Below are 23,305 nucleotides of genomic sequence, written 5' to 3'. Positions count from 1 at the left end.
AATAATGAAGATGGAGCTGTAACAGAGTGTGAAAAGAACTTTTTGTTTATATAAAAATCATCTCTTCTGATAACATTTTTCCTGGTGGAGAGACATTGACTGATATAATACTTCAACGTCATCCGTATCACCTTAAAAAGGATACCTCTTAAAATGCCAGCTTTCAGGAAAGCATATGGGTTCCAGTTATCACAGAAAAGGAAGAGGAAACTGATAACATGCTAATTTAAATAAAAAGCAGTTTAAGAATTCCACAAAATTTTGTGCGTCTTAGTTTGGAAGTACAACACAGCTTGTTTCTTGAGGGCTTTCTGAAATTCTGTTTCTAAAAAGAGGACTCTAACACTCTTGCTTGACAGTTCCAGAAATACTGATGGCTGACATGATTGAAAGAGATGGCCTTTACTGAACTCATCTGAAGTGGCCACTCTTACGCTGAGAACAACCAGGGGCAGCAGACTGAAGAAGCAATAATTTCAAGATGCCCGTCCTTTCTCAGTGCCATTCTTTCTTCCTCCTCCGCCAAGCCTGGGGGCTTCCCAGCCTCAGCAGTAGCAGATTTCATTACTGGCAGAGTCCCTGTAGCCACTGAGCACCCTGGTGTACTCAAACTGCTGCACAGCTGATCAGGATCTTTTTGGGCTGACTAATCTTTTGGGCTGGATTAGATAAACTGCATAGTCAGATGTGGTTAATGCTGATTATCTGAACAGCGAGAGGCTGCGTGGCTCTTCTTGCCACTGTTTTAAGTCCAAATACTCATGAGATGTTTGAACACCTGAAGAGTAACCTCTGTCCAGTTGCATTTATCCCCTTTTAGAAACCAATAAAATAGCACGTCAAGAACTTTTAAAATGTTCCTGTATGACTAAACTTCAATTTCTACAATTAAGAGGTATCAAGAAATTATCTGGACAGTAAACTTTAGCATATTTTTTTAGTCACAGGACTAGTCACATAATGGAGAAACAAGTTCATGGTAACATAAAACTAGTCAGATTTGGAAACACAGTTTTAAGTATTTCTATAATAAACAGCTATTTTCAATTTATCAAAAGCATCAAAATCACAAGATTATGAAACAGTTGCTCTTTCCTTTGACACAGATTTACGCATCATGTAATAAGTGGAAAAGGTTTTAATTCCAAATTTGTAGAGAACAAAATGAGTAAGTACATGTATCACTTTTCACCCGAAATCATTTGATATACTTCCCCCACTTGGTATTCATTAAATTGGGTAGTATAAAAAGGTGACATTAGAACCATTTCACCTGTAACTCTATTGAATTGGCAAAAGGAGGTTTAAATTTAAGCTTATGTCCATCACTCATTTTAACCACTGGATGCTGAAAATATATATAGCCTCCCAAATACCTTTACTTAGTCTGAAAAAAACCTTAGCATTTACAAAAAGCTGATGCTACCACTTGGACTGCAATTCCTCAAGTTCTTTTTCATCTCTATCGATGAGAATTTCAATCTACAATCCCAGGAAAAAAGAAGCATAAGACAAAATGAAAGTATATTCTGCTCACGCGTATCATATCACAACCAGAAAACAGTCAGCTGTATTAAGTATTTTGTTATAAGGTCTTAAATATAATCTAAAATGCTGAAACTATGAATAAACATCAGCATCACATCAAATAATTGTATTTCCTTGAAAGAAAGGATAATATAATTAACACTTTTTCAGCCACTGACAAACCAGAAAATTCATAATAAAGTGAAGCCAACAATTCAAAAGGCTTTCAAGTAAGAGAAATAATCACTGATTTTAATGATCAGAATTCTATAATGTGACAGCTGAAAATGAACAAAGGAGTGTCACCTTCTGGAATAACATTAGTTTAATTACTTGTACTTTGTACCATACTGTTTCAGTAAATATACTAGGGTAAATCCATAACTTACCAATAATATTACTGTCTTTGAAATGTTACATTTTCCCATCCTGCCATACTCCTTCATCAAAACTTTTTTAAACAAGCGGATTTATTTTGGGGTAGACTCCAGTACTACTGCTTTATTATTTTTAGACTACTTGACCATGGGCAACATCTGGTCTTCTACTTAAAAGTCTGAATCAAAAATTCTTTAGGAAAAATATCTTTGTAATTACTTGAATTCAGTTCACATCTACATGAAGGAGTTAGAAGGGTAGATCCAGAAAACAGTTTGACTGGACACTCACCATAAGCTTAGCCTATACAGATCTACTTAAGATTTCTGATCTTGGACTTAACAATAATCCTACTTTATCTGTCCATGACTTTTTCCAGACAACACCAAAATTATGCCAAATTATCTGAAATGTAGCTTCAGCATTTTCTATCCTGATAGCTGATCCTTTCCTCGACTTTAAATACGCTTGCTTTTGGGAGCTGCTGCTCCTAGACCCTGGCTTCTTCATCACAGTGTGTTAAAGTCCTGAGGAGTCAGCATATTCTGACAGCAAATTGGACAAGACGGAAGGACAGAAATGAGAATGGAGGAGAGAATGAATGACGGCAAAAGAACAGGGTACAACCACCAATTATCACCTAGCATTTCTACCAGCTTTAGGCAGCACAATTGGAGAGTATACCTTTCTTACACAGAAAGTTTAAATATTTCAATTTTAGAGTTAATCTAAAAAGAAATTACGAAAGATAAAAAGCACTCGAACTGCTAAAAGGTAAACAGTTGTATTGGGTATATGTGGCCATGTGGCAGGGTTTTGGTAAGATGGGGTCGGCTACAGGGGTGGCCTCTGTGGGAAGAGGGCAGGTGCTGTCCTGTGCCTGACACAGCCCATTCCAGCTGGCTCCAAAACAAATCCACCGTAGGCCAAAGTTGAGCTCAACTTATTTGTGGCACCTCTGTAAAAACATTTAAGAGAGGATGAAAAACACTGGACAGGCTGGGGGTGGTGGTGCGGGGAGGGAGAGTGAAAAACAGCAGAAAGAACACCAAGGTCAGAGGAGGAGGTGGTACTCCACAGCACTGGAGCAGATATTCCCTGTAGCTCATGGAGGACCCAGGATGGAGCAGATATTCCCTACAACTTGTGGGAGGGCCCACACTGGACCAGATGGATATTTCCTGAAGGAACCGGAGCACATTTTTTTCCCTGAAGGACTGCAGCCCAAGAGAGAGAGCCCACACTGGAGCAGGGGCAAAATGTGAGGAGGAAGGAGCAGCAGAGAGAAAATGCTATGTACTGACCATAACACACTTCCACTCCATGCCCCCTGCACCACTCAGGGAGTGGGACAGAGGAGTCTAGAGTAAGGAATTTAAGTTGAGCTTGGGAGAAGGGGAAGGAAAGATGTTGTTTTAACATTTGTCTTTGTCACTACCCAAATTTATTTTAATTGGCAATAAATTAAATTAATTTTCCCCAAGTTGAGTCTGTTTTGCCCGCAACAGTAAGTGGTAAGCAATCTCCCCATCTTTGTATCGACCCATGAGTTTTCCCATCCTATTTTCTCCTTCTGTCCCACTGAGGAGGGGAGTGAGTGGCTGGGTGGGAGTTTGGCCCTTAGCCAGCGTTAACCTACCACACCAGTACATGTGACTGTGAGAACGATCTTTTGACTTACCAGAAGGAGCAGGTTTCTTTTTTTCTGGACTTCCTGTATCTTCCACTTCTGCTTCAGTGCTCTCATTGGTTGCAGCTGCTGCCTTTCTTTTTTTCTGAGGGGGGAAAAAGAAAGGGGAGGGGGCAACTGAACTCAAGAGCAGAAAAGACCATACAAAGTAGAAAATATCTTATCCTCACAAGGTATTCCCCAATTTTAAGCATTATTTCTTCATATATTATAAAACATCTCCAGTTGTAGAGAAAGTTTATTCATATATTAATGCAAGAATACTAGTAATAGGCAATAGACAATTTAAAAGTTCAGTTCTCCTATCTGCAGATCACATTAGGAGTTGAAATTTTTGTGTATGAAAACACAAGTTTTCATGATCAAAAACTGTTTTTTATTTACATTGAATAACTGTTACAAAAGGAGCAATCTGAAAAATCTTAAGAACACAGAAAAACATTTTACCCAAAGTTGATGCTTTTAAAAAAGCAATTACACCTCATTAAATTCAAGTTTATCTGGATCCTTGCTTCTTAAGGCTTTCTTTGCACAGCTTAAAAGTAGCTAACACCCACTGACAGTACATTATTATTTTTTTCTAATAGCAACTATGGGTTCTGTTCCAAAGAGAGGTACTTGGAAAATCTGAACTCTATTCAAGGTACATTATCTTAAAACCTCTAAATGGATAGAACTGTTATTATCTGTGTATTACAATTAATCTTGCTATTGCAAAGTATTCTTAAGGTGATTATGGAAAGATTTTTTTTTTTTAAAGCCACATAATTTTTGCGAAGGATGAGTTGACCTGTATCTGTATCAGACATAGATGATAACTTTGGTGAACATTGAGATAGTTTATCTTTTCCTTTAATTTTTTTTTTTAATTGTGTGAGACTAGAGCTTTACTAATACAGCTTTAAAAGTGGCTACAACTTCACATAGCTCATGAGAGAAGGGGAGAGTGCATTACATCTTTCCTTTCCAAAGTGTTGCTTCATGATTACCATCTAAACCCTGCTGGGCTGAACAGATTGGTTCGATAATTACATACAATAACTGCAGTGGGCAGGTAACCCTCAGCTGGCACAGGGCAGCTCCCCTGTGAGAACTTCCATATGCAAACTGCACTGATGGAGTGCATTAGGTACATCTTTCCTGCCGGTGCACAGGCCTGATTACTGCCAGCCAAGACTCCAAGGTTAGCATGTCAGCAGATTTGTGATGCATTAGGCAGGAATAAACACAGACACTTTTGTTCATTCTGACCAAAATTAAGGAGGACTATTTCAGCGCTGTACTGCTTTTATATGAGAGATAATGCATTCCTCCCAATTGTACTAGAAAACATTTTAAACGCTCATCAGAAAAACAGATATCCAATACATGCTACACAAAAGCAAAATACATTTATCTTGTTTCCAAGCTTATGTAATAAAAAGTGGTTTCTTAATCTTGATGCAGGTGAATTACATAGCAGTAGAAATCAGGCAGCATTCATCTGACAAAAGCAACACCTGCGCATCTGAAGCTGAACATTAGAAGGAACCACAAATCACTAAGATCCACGTTTTTCCAGTTTAGTTTACTCCCAATATTTCCCAGCAACTCTTCAGCACTAAACAAAAGGAAGATGTAGTCCTTGCCCTAAATAATTTAGTCAAGAGCTCCAAATACTTCCTTCAACACATGGTACTGTTAGCTTCTTGTTTTGCTAGAACTGTTATAAAATATCACACACACAAACCAACATGCATTTACTATACAGAAAAAAAAACCCAAAACAAACAAAAAACAACCTCCAGCAGAACTGTGGACTGTTTCATTTACTTATACATCTGGGGAAACTTGAGTCATGGTATAGAAAATAAAATGTTAACTTTTAATATAGCAGACATCTGTGAGTTTTAGCCAGATACCAATACTGGAGAATGACTGAGATTCCAGAACAACCATGCTTATATGCAACATACAATGCACATCGTGGCTCAATTAGCTGTATGAGCTGAAAGCACAGGAGAATCCTACATTCTAAGAATTTATTTACACAGAAGCTAGAAATATTATCTCCTAGCTATGAAATAGCACAACTTCAGAACACCAAATAACACTGTTTTAAGAAAGTATTATGGTAGATTGCCCCAAAGGAGTTGAAAAGTAGGTGTCTTAAGACCTGTTGTGATTAAAGGATCAGTACAGCCAAAATGCCATAAATGCTCTATATTAGAGGCCACCATGTTCTCAAGGGTGGATGCCAGATTGCATTTTTCTTTTCCAAATTAGACATTAAGCATGCCAAAAGAAATTCAGCATGTGCTAGAAGATACTGGCTTTCAGAGGCAAGATGCTACTGATCAATGGTAAGTTAGCTTTACGGAAAGCAGTTTCTAACAGCGTTTGGAATTTGGAGCTTATCTTTAAAACACTCAGTCATCAAGTTGAGCTTCCTGTCACAGCTGAAAATACATATAATTTTAATTAGCATTCTGTGTTCTTCCTTTCTTCCTCTATGTATCTAAGTGTCCAGCTATTCTCAACTAGCACAAATCATCTTCCTGTTCTCCTAGCCTCTCATTAATGTCTGATATCCCCTGGAAGAAAAACCTAGTAGCATGAATTGCCAAACATATATTCTGAGAAGGAAGACATCCTGCTGAAGACCCTCCTTCCATTCATTCTTGAAGAAAAGTGCAAAATACACCCTTGGAAGGAGGACTGACACAATCTATTCTTCTACCCTAGTCTACACCACAGCTGTTACAAGGCATAGAAAATCCAACATAGACGGAAGAGTCATGGGTCCTGGTATTTGGTCAAAAGTAAGCAGGCTATGTCAACCTGATTTCAAGCAAACAATCTTATTCTGTCTGGACACTCTAGCAGTAGCTGGCATGAAGTAGCGAGCATGAAGTCCACTGCAGCGTGGACAGACGAAAACACTTATTCAAACAGGACAGTAACACTTATTGTTTTATATAAGTGCTTGAACATATTTGTGACAACTGAGCAAGCTGACCATGCATATGATTCCTCAGAGTAAAAAAAAACAAAACAAAAAAACCCAAACACCCCCTCTCCCCGCACCCCACCCAAACTCCAAAACCCAGTGTAAAAGCTAACTCCTAATTGATGCTAGTAGGTAAGAACCTATGGAAAAGTATTATCCCACCCTTTGGGAATGGTCTTGACTGATAATGGCTAAAGAAATAAGATTTTGAAGTTTTATTGCATTGGAAATGTGCACCAGCCATCTCTGCTGGACAAGGACATTAAAGGTCACAGATGTTGGCTCTGCAGCAGGCCAACTTATTCAGCAAAGAAACCAGCCAACCATTAAAAATGATTTTTTTCCCCCCCAAAAAAACCCACAGGTCTCAAGCCATGTCGATCCACAGGGAACAGAAGAATTTATGCTAATGAACTCTCCTTTTGGACAGATCTTTACACTCAGTTCAGCAGAAAATATTAGTATGAAGACCATGGTTGTACGATTTTAGCCAAAGTACTATTTACTGGGCAAAAAAAGAAAGAAAAGCTGGACATACATCCCCAGAAGACTTTAAAATCCTACAGCTTTTTTTCTTTTGTGCTTTTTGCCCATTTTTAACACACTACTGATCATGTCAGTAAGCAGATAGCATTCTTGTACTATTATCCTGTATTATAATTCTCAGTTCCCTGGTTCATGCTAAAGGAACCAATAAACTGCCCACCTGTTATTAACAAATACAGATAAAAAGTAATAAATGCAGTTTGAATTACGGGAAAATAATAATAATAATGGGCCTGTTGTGATAGGGCAAGGGGTAATGGTTTTAAACTAAGAAAGAGTAGATTTAGACTAGATCTAAGGAAGAAATTTTTTATGCTGAGGGTGGTGAAACACTGGCACAGGTTGCCCAGAGAGGTGGTGGATGCCCCATCCCTGGAAACATTCAAGGCCAGGTTGGACGGGGCTCTGAGCAACCTTATCTAGTTGAAGCTGTCCCTGCCCACGGCAGGGGGGTTGGACTAGATGACCTTTAGAGGTCCCTTCCAACCTAAACTATTCTATGATTTATTGTTCCATTATTTGACCATTTTTAATTGTTATTACAAACCATTTTAACATACAATTTCCCTAAGGCTTAAAAAGTTGCTACGCTGTATTCAAATGGGAGTCCAAATCTAGAGTTTAAGGCTTCTTAAATACAAGGAATAAAATACCCCTAGCCTACCACTATAGTCAAGACTCATAAATAACATATTAGATCACAGTGAATTCAATATGTGAATTCCAGAATCAAATACTTGGCATAAAGATGTATAGTTAAAACTAAGCTTTGAACTGGTCACAGAAAGGAAACTAATAGGAAACAAAAACTAGACTTATTTTACCTTACATGTATTTTGACCCATCTGGAGTTTTACCCATTTAAGGAAAATAAGGAAATTAACTGAATGTTCATCTGTTCAAATGTCATTGCAACTATATATACACATTCTGTTATCCAAGATATTATCTGTTATGAACACCTATAAACATAATTTTGTATTAAGCTTTAATAACAATTAGTGAAGTTAAATTAGAGAAATAATGCTTAAGAGTAGGACTTAATCAAACAAATGTTTGACTACTTGCTTATTTCTTACTGCATGCAGTTATGACACCTACTTCCAATACCACTTTAACTCTTATTTAGCTCAAAAAAAAGTATTAAAAGCAGACATAAATTTTTAGAGTAAAAACCTTTTGTATGGGATTTGTTTGCAAGTCTCCATTCTCTGACAAGCCAAAGTCAAGTACTCCATCATCTTTTTGCCCAATGGCCTTAAGACCTTGCAGAAGTATTTCTCGGAAATGCTGATAAACAGGTTTCTCTTCATAGTTCAGCAGCTTCACCTTTTCCATATATTTGGCTATTTCATCTAAAGAAATAGTACCTCCAATTAATTTCTATTTGAAAACGTTTTAATCATTCACTTTTATCACAAAAGTCAGAAATTATACATGCACTACTTATGCTATTTTTTGAAATGGTTATTTATAAACTCATAATTATAACTTCACTACAACACATTTTAGAAAAAAATTATACCAAGGTTCATTACCCAGTGATGACAGCATCACTGTTTTTTACGTGTTCATTGCAATGAAGAAAACAGTCAGTCGTAAAAAATGTAATAGGCTGATCTTCACCAATGAATGTTTGTTTACATGATATTTCTTATGTCTATATTTAAAAATGTTGAAAAGGAAACTCAATGTTATCTCAGAACTTCATCAATTTAAAGACTGAATCAATTAAAAAAAAATACATGAAACGTTTGACCACTGAAAAACCAGACAAGTTACACTTGACAGAGAAAACTCTCTTCTGATCACCAGGAGTAGCAAGTCACACTTGACAGAGAAAACTCTCTTCTGATCACCAGGAGTAGCTGGAAATAACTATCTAAGTTTAAGATCCCATGAAAGTGTATTTCTAATAGAGTCAGGTTTAAAACAATAATCTACTCAGCAAATCAGCAATGCCAAATAGAAAAAAATCTAGACTTCAAGTTCGCATTACTTTATATTTTGAATCTCTAAAATTCAGTTGTGAAAAATCAACTTACATATTTCATGTTTGCAAATACTTAATACTGCCTTTAGTCAGAAGCAGAGCATCTGCAGTTCATCTAACCGCAGCCAAAAGGAAGATTCTAAACTTCTCCTAATCAACAATCTAATTCATGCCACTTTGTTGTTGCTGATAAAAGTCAGAAGAAAAATAGGTACAAACTTAAGTAAACAAAGAGGACTTAAAGAAGAAACAGATTAGAGCACAATGCCTGAGACACACCTCTCAGGAAAAAAAGCTGCTGACAGTCTGACAACTCCTCACCTTTTGCAGCAACTGAATTGATCTGGTTTTATTTGAATAGAGAGTAGCACAGCCTTCCCTTGTATGCACTCAACGTACACCACGTAAATACGAATTTCAGAGCTTCTACCCACTGTCTAAAGTTGTTTACAATTTGGTGATGGCACCCAGATTGATGGATTTTTTTTTTTAAGAAAAAGGACATTAAAACAAATTATTAGAGAACGCTTACCACATGGTACAAACCAAAGTATTTTAATTTAAAATAGCTTCTCTTACCTGGTTTATTTTTCCCAGGAAAGCATTTGTCCATAAAAACTGAAATATTATCTCTACATCTGAAAAACAAAATTATTCAAAACTATTGTTTCTTTCAAAGTTTGAATCTTGCCCTGTTCTGATAGACTTCCTAAGTACCTAGCTTGGGCCACTGTCAGAGAAGGAAACGCTACTAGATAAACCTTTGGTATGACTTAGTACAGCCATTTTTAGGAGTGCAGTACATTTGAGAACCTGACGAATGCCAGACAGGCTGTCTGAAATACAGTAAGTTTTTGTTGAACAGTTTTTGATTCCTATAAAAGCAAGCAAGTAGAAGACTGAAGGAAAAGAACTGGTCCATTTTAAACCCTCACATACCAATGCTCTCACCTCTCCCTGCTAGAGGACTCTTTCTCTAGCTGATATTATTCAGAGCAGATCCCCTGCCAAAATAATAAATGAGGTGAAGCGGAGGAACCTTCGCTAACAGTGACGGAGGCCGAAGTGTTAAAAATAGAGATAAGGAAGCCAGATAACAAATACTTGTTAATGGGACAGAAACTGCTGCGCCAGGACAGCTTTCTTCATATTAAATATCTGACAAGAGAGGGTTGAGCAGGGGTGGGGGGAAGACAAAGGAATGTGACAGTGAGGGAGAGAGACCAAAAAAAATTATTTTTTTTTTTTTTTAATTCCCACATTAGTAGCCCTCTAGCTGGAACGATGCTCCAAGACATGTAAGATCCACTTTTAGCTCTCATCCCTGCCACTGACTTCAGAGCATGGTGTTATAAAGGCTACTCATACTCCATGCTTCAGTTCTCTTTCTGTAAAGCGGGACTAATGGTTACCTGTATACTGATAAGAGTACTTTTTGGCTTAACCACGGCAGTATTCTAAAGTGACAGTACTGTGGTGGATAAACAAGCATCTCACATATGCAAAAGAAGAGAGAGTAGAACAGTACAAGCAACGTTTAATTACAAGCCAAGGATACATGAGACACAATGAAGGGAAACTGTGGGGTATACAAAACAATAGCCTACTCACCAAAAGGGAATATACTGAAAGTACAAAGCATTTCTACATTAAGACATTTTCATTCCTATTTTTGATTTCAAAAGAGAAAGAAAACAAGTAGTTTCTCACCCGATTTTTGAGTCTCTGACAAAATTTGGATCTTTCAAATTATCTTCCCACGGTAGATGGCCACTAAGCCAATGAATCATACAGTAACCCAAGATCTCCAGATCACCACGTCTCGATGGTGCTAAATACATATACACACATTAAAAAAGAACAGTAAGAGCAGCTAATAAGGCACATATAGTTTAACAACAGTTAAAATTTGTAAATATGTTGAGACAATAGAAAGCCAATGCTAACAATGTAACACTACTCTATCTGTTACTTATTTCCTTATTTTAGAGTGAAAGCAAGGAACGAAAAAATATTGTTTCTACATCTGGAAGGGTAACTTAATTTTCAAGTCCTTTATCAATCTCTTTCTTCTACTGAAGGATATGACATGCTGCAGTTATCCCAATTTGGGGAGCTTTTTAAGTACTCTGATTGTGGAAAAAATAGAGCAAATTAGTGAAGTGATTGACTTTGTTCAAAACAGTTTTTACTTCCCTTCTTCTACAAAAAGGTAATAGTGCTAAAACCACAGCTCCTGAAAAAAATATTCCACGATACTGAAATATTTTATGTGGCCTGAAAACTGAACAGAGGACAATCATAGATCGGATCCCTAAGCCTTGCCAAAAAAACCCCAAGAAACACCCTAGAAGTATAAATGGGCAAATCAAGTCATCTTTGTTCATGTTCAGTTTTAAGCACAGGTGCAACAGTTCATCCTGAAGTAAACAATAATTTTCAACAACTGACATTTTTGCAGGACACATTTTTATGCTAATTAAACAAAATTTAAGAATGAAGAAAATAAAATTGGTGCTCACTAGAAATCCTCAGTGTTTAATCAGACATAGACCTGTTCTTTTCATGTTCAACCTTTTCTCACTTCTTGCCTTTTGATATTCAGTGACTATAGGCATAATTATAATAATTATGAAATAATATTTCATAGTTAAATGAAGTTTTGTTAAAAAAATCTTCTAAATATTAAGCCGTAAACAAGATAAAGAATATTGCCAAATATGAAGGAACTATGTTCACATTGAAAACAGAAACTATTTATCTCCTGAAAACAGGGCCTGTTTTTCTATCAAGAACTCATAAGCACTATTCCATTTCTATTTAGTTAATAAAAAGCAATACACTAAAAATCTTAACAGTCTTTATAAATTAAGGAAATCTATTTAAGAAAGTTGCATTAAAATACAGTAAATTAATATCAAAGTAAAAGTTAGTAAATGGAAAAAAAGAAAAATGCCAGCATAGTCCACAGAGAAGAAAAAAAAAATTTTTATAGATTCAGAAACCCGGTTGTTTACAAAACTCAATGCAGCAAATAAAGTCTTTTGTGTTAATAAAAAGGATGCACAAATGCCTACTGCCGAGAACGAAGTTTTATATCCTTACCCACACCCTTGTGTGCATCAATACTGGTATATTCAATAGTTCCGTCATGACACCTTTTAGGATCTTCTTTATATACTTTGTGAACTCCTTCAGGACAGTATCGGTAGGCCAGTCCATAATCCACCAAGTACACCTAGTAATTTCCACAAAGAATTCTAAGATTTAAGAACTATAAATACAAAAAATACGCAAATAGATGTAACTCCCAACCATTCTCAGAACTTAAAAAGTATTAAAAATGGTGAGTTTTTTTACTTTAAATGATCCTTTCTCAGTGCTTTATTGAGATTACTACATATGATTTGAAAACAACGTCTGACAGGTTTTGTTGTTTTCCATATAGCAGTCTGACCTGGAAGCCCTTTCTTGCTGATGCAGAGGACAAGTACAGTAAAATAGTCTGTTATTAACCATAAGGAAAAAAAAAAAAAAAAGACATTCATAGAGTTATAAATACACTTACTGTCCTACCCCCTTTAAAGTCAGCTGTCCCATTTGAACGCTACTACATACTATTACTTCTCACTAACACCACAGTTACTTTAAGAGAATGGAGATTATTTTACTTATTTCACGAGCTAACACATTTGGGCAATAAGACATACGTAATTCTGAAAATATGCATTGTTTGAGTAGTAAAGAGAGTTAAAAATACAGAAAAATGAAAGACACCGGTAAATCAAGTGGAACAATCAACACTTTAAAGACCAATTTTTACAAGTAACAGAACACTTATCTGATGGATTTCTTGAACAAAGGAATGAGGTAATGATGCAGACAGGCAAACATAATTTACCAGCGTACTATGTAATTTTAAGCTTCCACCTGCAAATACCTATCTGCGAGGCAATTTTTTTTTAATCTTGAGAATTTCTCTAGAATATTATTTAGGGCAAATAGTCAATTTGATAACTGTCCAGCAAAATGCATAAAAAAAATCGTAGAATATTAACTAGATATAAATGTCAAGCAGAAATAATGTTACCATATACATTCTTAAAAATGAGCTTCTGCTAGATTTCACAGGTTCAAAGCACTTCCATGTGTTGTCAAATAGAAGGTTTAAAACATGAGGAATAAAATGCATCAGAAATACCTGATTAGGGTTCTTGTAACTCACAAGAAGGTTTGAGGCCTTGATGTCTCCATGCACATATTCATGCTCATGGACGTATTCCAGAATATCAAGCTAACAAAACAAAATACAATCATATAAATGCAGTACCCAGCTCCACCCAGCAGAGGACCTGTACTCAGCACAAAAGTGTGATTTAACTGAAAGACTTACACTGGAAAGCCAGATGTTAAAAATATAATATAATTTTTAAACTTACTATTCTCAGGCCTAATTGTAGTACGGTTTTATGGGAAAATCGCTTTGCATTCTCTTCATACATCTTCTGAAGATCTCTGCCAAATCGGTCCATTATCATAAATCGATAACTAAATTCAAGGAAAAAAAAACAACGGTGAAGTTACTGAATTGTACTTAGCAAAGTACTTTATGTGTTATAATTGTACAAATTACTGATTGAAAACATCTCTCTCAAAAGATAAACTGCAGGTACACAGAAAACAAATATATGGGAAATACTTGACTTTTTTTAATGTTGTACACCAATTCTTAACTTTTTTACATCAGCTAGTCAAAAGTTCGTCCATCAAAAGAACTGTTCTTTATTCCTGACTAGTTATGCAATACAATAACAAGTACCCACAGAGGAAAATATCTGTATTGTAATTCACTATAGGTAAACCCAACCATCAATTACTTACAGAAATATATTTTTTACTTTATAAATGACTAAGTGACTTAACCTGGTTACTTAAAAAAGTTAATTTCTTCAAATATATTACAACCTTTTTTTTAACCTCTTATTAAAAAGAAAAATCTCTCACTTGCCAAAGGTGTTCTGATATTCATTGCTATAGCCAAACTGGTTCTATTACTGTAAGAGCTCATAGTAGCTATATTAAAGATTCTCATGCATGAAACACCAAACGCAAAGAAAAGTTTATCTGGGCAAAAAAAAAAATAATTGTGTTGTATTTACTTTTGCCTCTCAAAATTAATGTTGCTTTTACATTAGATTAGTTTTAAAGTTGAGGACCTGCTGAAACAATGATATTTCTGACATACTAGGGCATACATACCAACTGCCCTGTGTAGTGGTCCACACAAAGAAGCCTGACCTACTATAAGCTGCCAGAGAACTACTAAAACTTCTTGCAGCATAGCTGTATAGAGAAAGCCCACTAGGAAACAAGGACTGTTACATAAACAGGCATACCATTCAAGACCAAGTAACAAAAACCCTTCACGACATGGAACAATACTAAAAACTATCCCTAGGCTTAAGACAAGTTTAACATGAAACTAGCAATTATTCTAGCTCACAAATTAAGTCAAAAAAAACCCTGTCCCTAGGGAAAATAAAATACATTTAGAGAGAGCACTAAGTCCTTTATAAGTGTGAGTGAAAATACTCTTTAAGTGCACACCACACGAGAAGAAAAACTTTAAAAGGTAGTCATATTATTCAAGGACTTATACATTAGAAGTCGACTTTATTTTAATTCAAATATGAAAAGCTTCTAAACCACATATATGTATCATCACTGTATTACAGCAATGTTCTAGACAAATGAAAACTAAATCACTAAGGATGTAATAGACACAAATACGAGTAACAAACGAGTACAGATAAAATGTACTCTTGTAAGTACTCTTGTAATGTACTCTTCCTTAAGCACACCCTGTTATGAACATGAAACTTTGTAGCAGAAATTAACAACATGAAGGTAAGTGGAAAATACATCTTATAAAGTAAATTAGGTTAAAAGGGATAGCGGTTGTGGATTAAATAAATCCCAGTATATGCCAACAAAAGGTATATTCACCTGTTTCCATTTTTTTCATGCAAGCCAGAACCCCAATATCTTGGTACACCTAAATATTTCAGTTTATGGGACTTAGTCCACTTCCGAACTGAAAATACAAATAAAGATAAGTTCATGAATTCGCATCAGTAGAGACTTACATAAACAGGGAGTACTCGCATCATTTACAGTTTCTGCATACATGTGAGCTGCTTATTTCATGGAAATTTGGATGCCAAGTATACTGGAAAGTTAATGATGCATCCGTTGCAGAGACAGAGATGCAACTAAAATTTTGATTTACACAATACCACCAACACAACTATAAAGAACATCTTACCAAAAACCCCTAACTTTACTATATGTCTGAATTAGATTTCAATCATTTAAAAATAATTTTGAAAATGACCTAAAAAGATTCTCTTAAAGTTCGACCTTGCTCCTGTAGGCTCTATTTTCCTAATTGCTTGTAGTTCATTGAAAACATTTTAATAGACTGCTTACTTTCATCTGGCTTAGCAGCTCGCATGTAGAACTTTAACTCAGTAAAAAGAGGTCCATTCTGGCTGGGTTCCTTTAAGACAATTTAAAATTAGTTAAAAACTGCTGTGTTAGTGCCTAATAATTATTAAAAGCTCACAAAATGTAACATTCACCCTATAAAAGCATATTCTCCCTCAAACGCTCTACCCAGTGCTGATAAATTCAATAGAATATGTTCTTTTTATCAAAGAAGGTTGGCTCTAAAAAGTTATTATAAATTGCTTAACATTAAGGGTATCAAGGAATCCTTTCCCATAACAAAAGAACAAAAAATAACAAATTAACTGAAATGTATAGAATTACCACCAATAATTGGCTGCAAAAGTTTAGTAGAGAACATTAAACAACATTCATTATCTCAGATTTTCCAGATTAAAGCTGGGTTGCATCAGTTGCAATAGCCATTAGTAAGCCTAAAATAACACCTGAAATGATTTGATGGAAAAATCTTAACAAAAGTTAAACTCTTGCTGAACATTAGGTATTTTGCTCCCTTCATACCTTAGTTGATCAAGGTAAAAATTACAAAGGATTTCACAATTTCTCTTAAATTAAATTATAAGAACTACGCCTATTTTGACTTCAGAGTCTACCTTGTATTTAAGCTAACATAAGGTATTTCAGTTCCATTTTCTAGGAACAAATCTATGGTAACCACCTATTACAAGTAAAGTGCAAGAGAGAAATTGGTTTGAAAGCACCAAAGCTTTGAAATACCGCAAGAATTGCAAACGGGCAAGTACCTTGACTCTACATTTCCAGAACTTAGCACAGAAAAGAAAAAAAGTGATTTCAACTCTTGCAATTTTTAAGTGATTGATTTTGAAATAAGCTTAAGCAATTTATTTTAGTCTAGTTCCTCATATATGTCCAAATTCATTCTATCTCAGTGAAAATACCTGGTTTGGAATATCCTACACTTAAAAAATCTAACCAATAAAAAATTTAACCAAAAAGAAGTATGTGGTTACTGGCAAAGAAGCCCAGAAAGAATACAATCACATGATATTAGCAAAAGTTCCAAGATATACAACATCAATCTTAAATGGTTTTAATTGTAACTTTTAAATGCAGATGTAGTGATCCAGAAAATTGCTAAAGGCCAGACTGTACCATTCAGCTAACAGAGGTTTACTGCTGTCCGACAGTAACGAAGCAATGTAAAGAGATCCAACACACTGATGAACGTGGGCTTTAGCGTGCATCTGATGTATTGGCTCAGAGTAGGAAGACCGGTCAGAATGAGAGCAGACACCAGCTTAGGCACCACTCCTAGGCCTGGACACTCGATTATAAAGCTACTGCCTATCTCCACCTCACTTTCTCCAGCAGCGTTGCCCTGATAAACAATAGAGCCAAGACAACAGTTTTCTGGCCCCTCCTTGTGGGGCCAACGCTCAGACTTAAGCTATGAACCAGAAAAAAAAAAACCACCTAGAGCAACTGATCAATGCACATAAACTTTGGTACATGCATATTTACTTTCAGTAAGTTTATTTATCCACTATGGACAACTAATTAGTGATACAGAGTTTATATATACAAAGGAGAAGGGTTAAATAGCTGAATTCTTATACCGCAGTTATCTCGAACAAACGTTACTTGACCTATTCACTTGTTTCTGTGTAGCATAATCCATTAACACTCTAACTTAATTAGAATATAAATTATACATACTATTTTGATTCCATTTACATAGGTTTGAAGAATGTTATTTTCTTACTAAAACACAGTGAAAAACTGTAGGTGCTAAAAATCTTAAAATATCACTTGTTTCTGTGTAGCATAATCCATTAACACTCTAACTTAATTAGAATATAAATTATACATACTATTTTGATTCCATTTACATAGGTTTGAAGAATGTTATTTTCTTACTAAAACACAGTGAAAAACTGTAGGTGCTAAAAATTCTTAAAATATTTATCTTTAAATAAATTATTCCACAAAAAATTATGTCTCAGTGCTGAATAAAAGATATATCTTTCTCTAGTCGGAGCAAATGCTGAAAATCTGGTATCTTTTTGTACTTGAGGGGATGGATAAATGATTTAACCATAAAACAGATCTTCATGTTGACTATGAAGCTGTTCCCCCCCAATACCATTAATTCTACATACAGATAAATAAACGCATACGCTATGTTAAAAAGGCTCATGTAATGAGGTCCAATATTTGCCATACTAGACATCTTATAATACACTAAAACCAGAAAGACTTCAAACACAAATTTCTACAACTTTATGCCCAGGGTCATTCTAAACACATGATTTGCAAAACTGAAATTAAAGTCTAATTAGAAAAGATATCATAACGAAAGAGATTATGGAGTACGTGTTGAAACCCAACAAATTTCTTCAAGTAGTATTTTAAGAATTCTGATCTTTTTCAGTCAGCAATTTAATGAAGTGTTATTAAACTCTGCATCCACTCCTGAACAATGGCATCTGAAAGGTCCACATGTTAAAAAGCATTTCTTTTTTTAATAAAAACTGTGATTCATTTCGTACTGCTCAGACATCAATACTATGAGGATATGTCAAAGACTAAGCCAATTTCCATCCCGCTTTAATAGCTTAATTTGAAGAACACTACTACAGAAGCACATATTTTGTTAAACACTAATAATTGTTCAAAGCTGTTAACCACTTTGCTTCAGCTGATGGATCAACTAGGAATCACCGAGGCATCAGAAAATAGGCCCTTATCCATAGTTGTGTTATACTAGACTGTAGAGGCATAATATGTTATGGGTCATTTGTGAGGGCAGCACAAAGACTGGGGCTACTCTTTATTGCCATAAAGACAAAATTATAAAAGACAAATTAAAAATGAGTAGTCATCTGGGAGATTAGCAGTGGGGGTATTTACAGATTGCTGCAACAAAGCGAATCTAGCATAAAAGCAACCCAAGAGTTACAACAACTCTTCTTACATTGAGAGCCCAAAGTGGAGGAGAGAAGCAGATGGACAGGTTTCAACCTCAGGGAAAGAGGAGGATAGCAATTACACACAGCATAAAATAATGCATATCTGATGATTTTCCAAGCAAGTCAAACTGGATTCTCCCATGAGAGTTAAATGGCGCTCTGCTTCCTGATCAGTCCAAACTCGGCAGGAGCCAATAATTAGGAGCCAATGCCTCTCATAGGCAAGCCACCGCTGGTAACTTGAATGTCTGTTATCTGCCTCTAAAACAGGCCACAGCTCCTGCGTAATGGACACCCCCTGCCCTCGATGGCACAGGTTGGGCATACAAAAGCAGGTTGCCACCATGCAACAGCTGCAGGCTGGGGCTCCTGGTCTCTGTGGAATTCCTGCCCACAAACACCTAAGGCAGCAGCAGTACGCTGATGTTGAACGTGTGGTAGTTTGCCATTTGCATCATAAGCAGTGCTTTTTTCAGCAAGTGACAACATTTCGGAAAAAAGGTCATCACCAACAGTATCTTGGGGTGTCTGAACAGTATCAAAACCAGTACTCTGGAATTTCCCTGTAGTCAGCAGATATAAATATCAAGATTAAAGGCACATACTAACTAAAATGTATTTTATTTTCTAAATTAACCTGATCTTTTAGTTTCAGGAACAAATGTTAAAAGTATTAACATATTTACATAAGTGGACAGCTATTGCGGTAAAGCATTCCAGTATCGCCATATAGTTTAATAAATAAAAGATTAAAACATTACCGTTCTGAACTGTGCTGAAGAACTTATTTTTTACATTGTGAAGTTCTTGTACAGTTTTCTGCTATTTGCTTTTGTCACAGGACCAGAAGTACCACCAAGATAATGAATGGTCTGGATCTACTATGGTCCTTCCCATATTCCCAGGTTTTTTACTAAGACCTTACCAGGGAATCATATATAATAGTAGGATCTATACAAAACAATCTAGCAAAATTTAAGAAAAAATACTTTATACCTTAGAAAGAGAACATTATTGCCAATTCAAGTTAAATAAATCTTTTTTATTTTAAGATTAAAAACATAAGAAAATTTCAACTAATAAAAAGAATTTGCTGATTTGCTACAATGGGCTAAAAATGAGCTATCAACAATGCTTTTTCTTCTCTCTAATCATTAAGTTAAAAAAAATTATGTGTCAATGCCATTTTAATTCAATAGAAATTAGAATACATATGTGTTTTATGATAAAACATTTAAAGGACTTCATATCTGTGGGGACCTCGGGAATCAAAGTTTTGCTGTTTCCACTCCCAAGCCATCTGTCAGCTTACCAACATCCAGTGGTGAGCAACAGTTCACACAGACTCACTGCTGAATCACAGAAATTCTCCAAAAGCTAGCCAGATTTCATTCATTTTGTGATATTTGGGCTGTTTACAGGAAGCAGCAAATGAAACAGAATCTGATCCATTTCATGAACGTTTTTCAACTCCGCTGATGTTCCATTATCCACCCTCATACATACGAGTCCCAATTCTCAGCAGCGTTCCTCTATATCACCACACTTTTATTTTAAACAGCACTATGCAATTGTATTATTTTCAGCCAGATGTTTTAAATTACACATGCTATTCTAGAACAAACATTTTCAAGTTGTGAAGTAAAGATTCAAATGCTCTCTTACCACTTTTGCAACATAAGGTGCATCACTGCCAACTGACTTTGAAGAATTAACATCAGCTGTTAAAAAGGAAGCATTTATTAGTAGTAGGAGAGGAAACTGTCACAAAACATACACTTATTTGTTATGCAGCATGGACAAACAAATGACAAAGCAATTAAGTACTGATGTGAACATATATCAGTACCTTAGACTTTGGTAAGAGAACTACTCTATATGGCAAGACTACTCTATATGGGTATGGTCTTGCATTCTCCATTCTGTTTGAGGAGAACAGGCAGTTTACTAAATAAAGTAGTTCTTTTTTATTATTCAGTAACTTTTTTCTAGTCAATAGCATTTCTTTCCTTTTCTAGGACTGTGATAAACATACATAGTGGACATAAAGATGAAAAACACATTCTCTCTACTATTTTGCCCTGTCACGTATTCAAAAGTGACTTCCTGTTGCTACTAAGCTGTTGATATTTGTGACAGAAGGAGATACAGGTATGAAGGACATCAAGTTAGGCAAACACGAAGTACAGGAACAGTCAGGGGCACAGCTTTGTGCAAATGATGGGGAAGCAGAGGGCAAGCTTTGGCTTGAACAAAGCAGGAATTCTTAATGCAAAGAACTGCACAATTTGAGTGAACTGGAACTCCAGTCTCAGTAAATTTAGTAGCTCATTGAGCAAGGCTGAGTAAGTAATAGAGAGCTTCTTTGGCAAGAAGCCACCCACTGCTCCTGTTTTTCTTCTTAATCCACTTATGCTGCAGTCTGTTCATTTTGAAAGCAGGACGGATTATTAATTTTTTTTTCAACTCAGCATGAATTCAGCGCAACTTTTTCCACCAAGAGGAGGAAGACCATAAATGCATAGCAAAAGAAAACCTTATTATCACGACCACATTAACTTTCATCCCTTCAAAATTGTTTGGAAAATAACTAGGGGCAATCAAATTTTTTTTTTTTTAATTCCCTGACGTATCCTCAAAACCTCTCTTATCTGTTCATCTGTTCAAATAACAGAGATAATAAGTATAGAACACTACCCACTAAAAGAAGTTTGCCTTGAATTCAAACAAACAGCATTGCAAAACAAGATCTGTGCTGATGTTTTAAACTGCAAAGTCCAAGATTTCCATTTGTTTTGAGCATTGGTTACATAAAAGAAAGTATATGACTTATGTCAGAAGTTCACAAGGCAATGAAAAATTCAAAAGCAGCACCAAAGTCAAAACCAGCCAAAAACACTGGCTGATCAGTAGCCCCCATAGAATATGCTTAAATGGTTTCAGTTCAGAATTTGTGATATAAGGACACTCATGCAAAAATCCCTTCTTTCAGCCAGACCAAAAATCAAATTTAAATAAATACTAAACTATCCTTTCACTGCTAAAAAGTAATAAAGATTTTCACTTAAAAAAAATGAATGAACTACCACTGGAATCTCATACAACCGCAGTGCTTACAATGGCCATTTGTCCACTCTTGTAATTTTTTTCCCAACACCATGAACCAATCTAAGGTTCTAGTAAAAAAAAAAAAAAAATCACTTGAAGACACCCTGCATTTCTAACTTAGGATCAATTTTTCATTGCTTTGAATAAGGATAAACATCTCACTCTCCATTTTAAAGCATTATCCAACATAACTACACTTACCAAGGTACAGGCGTCCAAAGCCTCCTTGCCCTATAGGGACACCTAATTTCCATTCTTTTCTTGATGTATCTGCTAGAACCTCCCCCAGAGCAAACACTTCAGCAAGTTTCCTTTTTGCAGGGGCTTTTTTTCCAGCAGTCTTCTTATTACATGGCATTTTCCCTGGAGGGAGAGGAGGGAAGGGAAAGAAAAAGAAAAATAAGTGTAAGTTACATGCTGACCAGACTTATTTTATGTAGAAATCTGTTAGAAGCATGAAAAAGTACGGACTGTTCAAGTTTTAATCTGTTACTACAAAGATACTTTAAAAGAAATATAGTAAGTAGTTTCATTGGCATGAATTCTAAGTAAAAAACAACTATTTTTTCCAGGCATCACAAAAAAATTTGGCAGCAAAAATCTTCACAAGAGAAACCTATTAGAAGACCTTGTATAATACATGCTAGAAAAATCTCAGAATCTATCGTACTCAATCAATCACAACCAAGTAGGTCTAAACTTAGAAAAAAGTAAACTAAAGAAATAAAGCCCATCACTTTTCCTGGAGTGAAACTTGCTTATTGAAGAAGTGTCATATAGTCCAAGTCCTCAGTAAAAATATGAGGAATTCCTCTTAGCTGTAAAAAAAAAAAAAAAAATTAAGTGATTCAAACAGTTAATTATTTTTTCTCCTATATAACTGCAAACAACAAAAATGAAAGTCTTATTGTTCACAGGGCAGCATGGTACAACTGGTACCTAACTACCTATTTTGAGAACATAAATGTAAAAGTATTACCGTTGCCTTCTCCCAACCTCAGGTCTCAGATAAGCAGTATTTCAAGAAACAACATAACAGCCCACTGGAACCAAACAAGTGCATCTTTCTGCAGAACAGGCCTCATTTTGAGCAAATAAATGTTTTGAGATTTTAGCAGAGCCAGATTTTGATTCAGTAAAAGAACTTACTGAATATGTGGCCATGATATGGCAAAGAGTACACTCGATCTCTTTACATGAAAGGCCTTCATGATTTGTTTTGCAAATAACTGATCTTTCCCTCTACCTTATGAAGATAAAAGGCATACAAACAGACACACAGTTATTTTCTAAAAGATACCATTCTGACTGGTGGGATTTTATCATTATTATTATTTTATTTTGCTTGGGGAAGCAGGAAGGAATAATAATACACAATTCAGGAAGTTTCTGGATAGCAAAGTATCTTTTTCCCATTAGTCTAGCTACTCAATACAATAACCCTAAGTCAAATGCAGTTACTTAACATCAATTTCCTCTTTTAGTTCTAATGTTCCTCTAGGACTTTTTTTTCATTTCTCAAATAGAAAGCCACATAATTATGACAGCTGTTCCAAAAGCACTCCACCCTCTACAAGCCTCTTTTCTGACTGGGTAGTATCTTCAAGAAATTTTCT

The 23,305-nt window shown here is 35.6% G+C and overlaps 1 protein-coding gene across 1 annotated transcript in view; it reads right to left on the bottom strand.

Moving 5' to 3' along the window:
* VRK1 (vaccinia related kinase 1) overlaps nt 1-22,048 on the bottom strand; it is a 31,259-nt gene extending 9,211 nt beyond the window's left edge. The window contains exons 1-11 of the mRNA XM_009280820.1: nt 21,891-22,048; nt 20,247-20,302; nt 15,613-15,682; nt 15,130-15,217; nt 13,563-13,671; nt 13,325-13,417; nt 12,229-12,361; nt 10,834-10,954; nt 9,703-9,761; nt 8,307-8,485; nt 3,587-3,680 (exon numbers count right to left, since the gene is read on the bottom strand). Of these exons, the coding sequence (XP_009279095.1) occupies nt 3,587-3,680; nt 8,307-8,485; nt 9,703-9,761; nt 10,834-10,954; nt 12,229-12,361; nt 13,325-13,417; nt 13,563-13,671; nt 15,130-15,217; nt 15,613-15,682; nt 20,247-20,302; nt 21,891-22,047 (1,159 nt within the window). The 5' untranslated portion in view covers nt 22,048. The remainder of the gene's footprint in view (nt 1-3,586; nt 3,681-8,306; nt 8,486-9,702; nt 9,762-10,833; nt 10,955-12,228; nt 12,362-13,324; nt 13,418-13,562; nt 13,672-15,129; nt 15,218-15,612; nt 15,683-20,246; nt 20,303-21,890) is intronic.
* Between the last annotated feature and the right edge of the window lie 1,257 nt (nt 22,049-23,305).

Source organism: Aptenodytes forsteri, unplaced genomic scaffold (assembly GCF_000699145.1).
Source record: "Aptenodytes forsteri isolate BGI_AS27 unplaced genomic scaffold, ASM69914v1 Scaffold193, whole genome shotgun sequence".
NCBI classification, from domain to species: domain Eukaryota; kingdom Metazoa; phylum Chordata; class Aves; order Sphenisciformes; family Spheniscidae; genus Aptenodytes; species Aptenodytes forsteri.
Note: the sequence above shows the minus strand (reverse complement) of the source record. Positions and strands in the feature narration are given on the sequence as shown.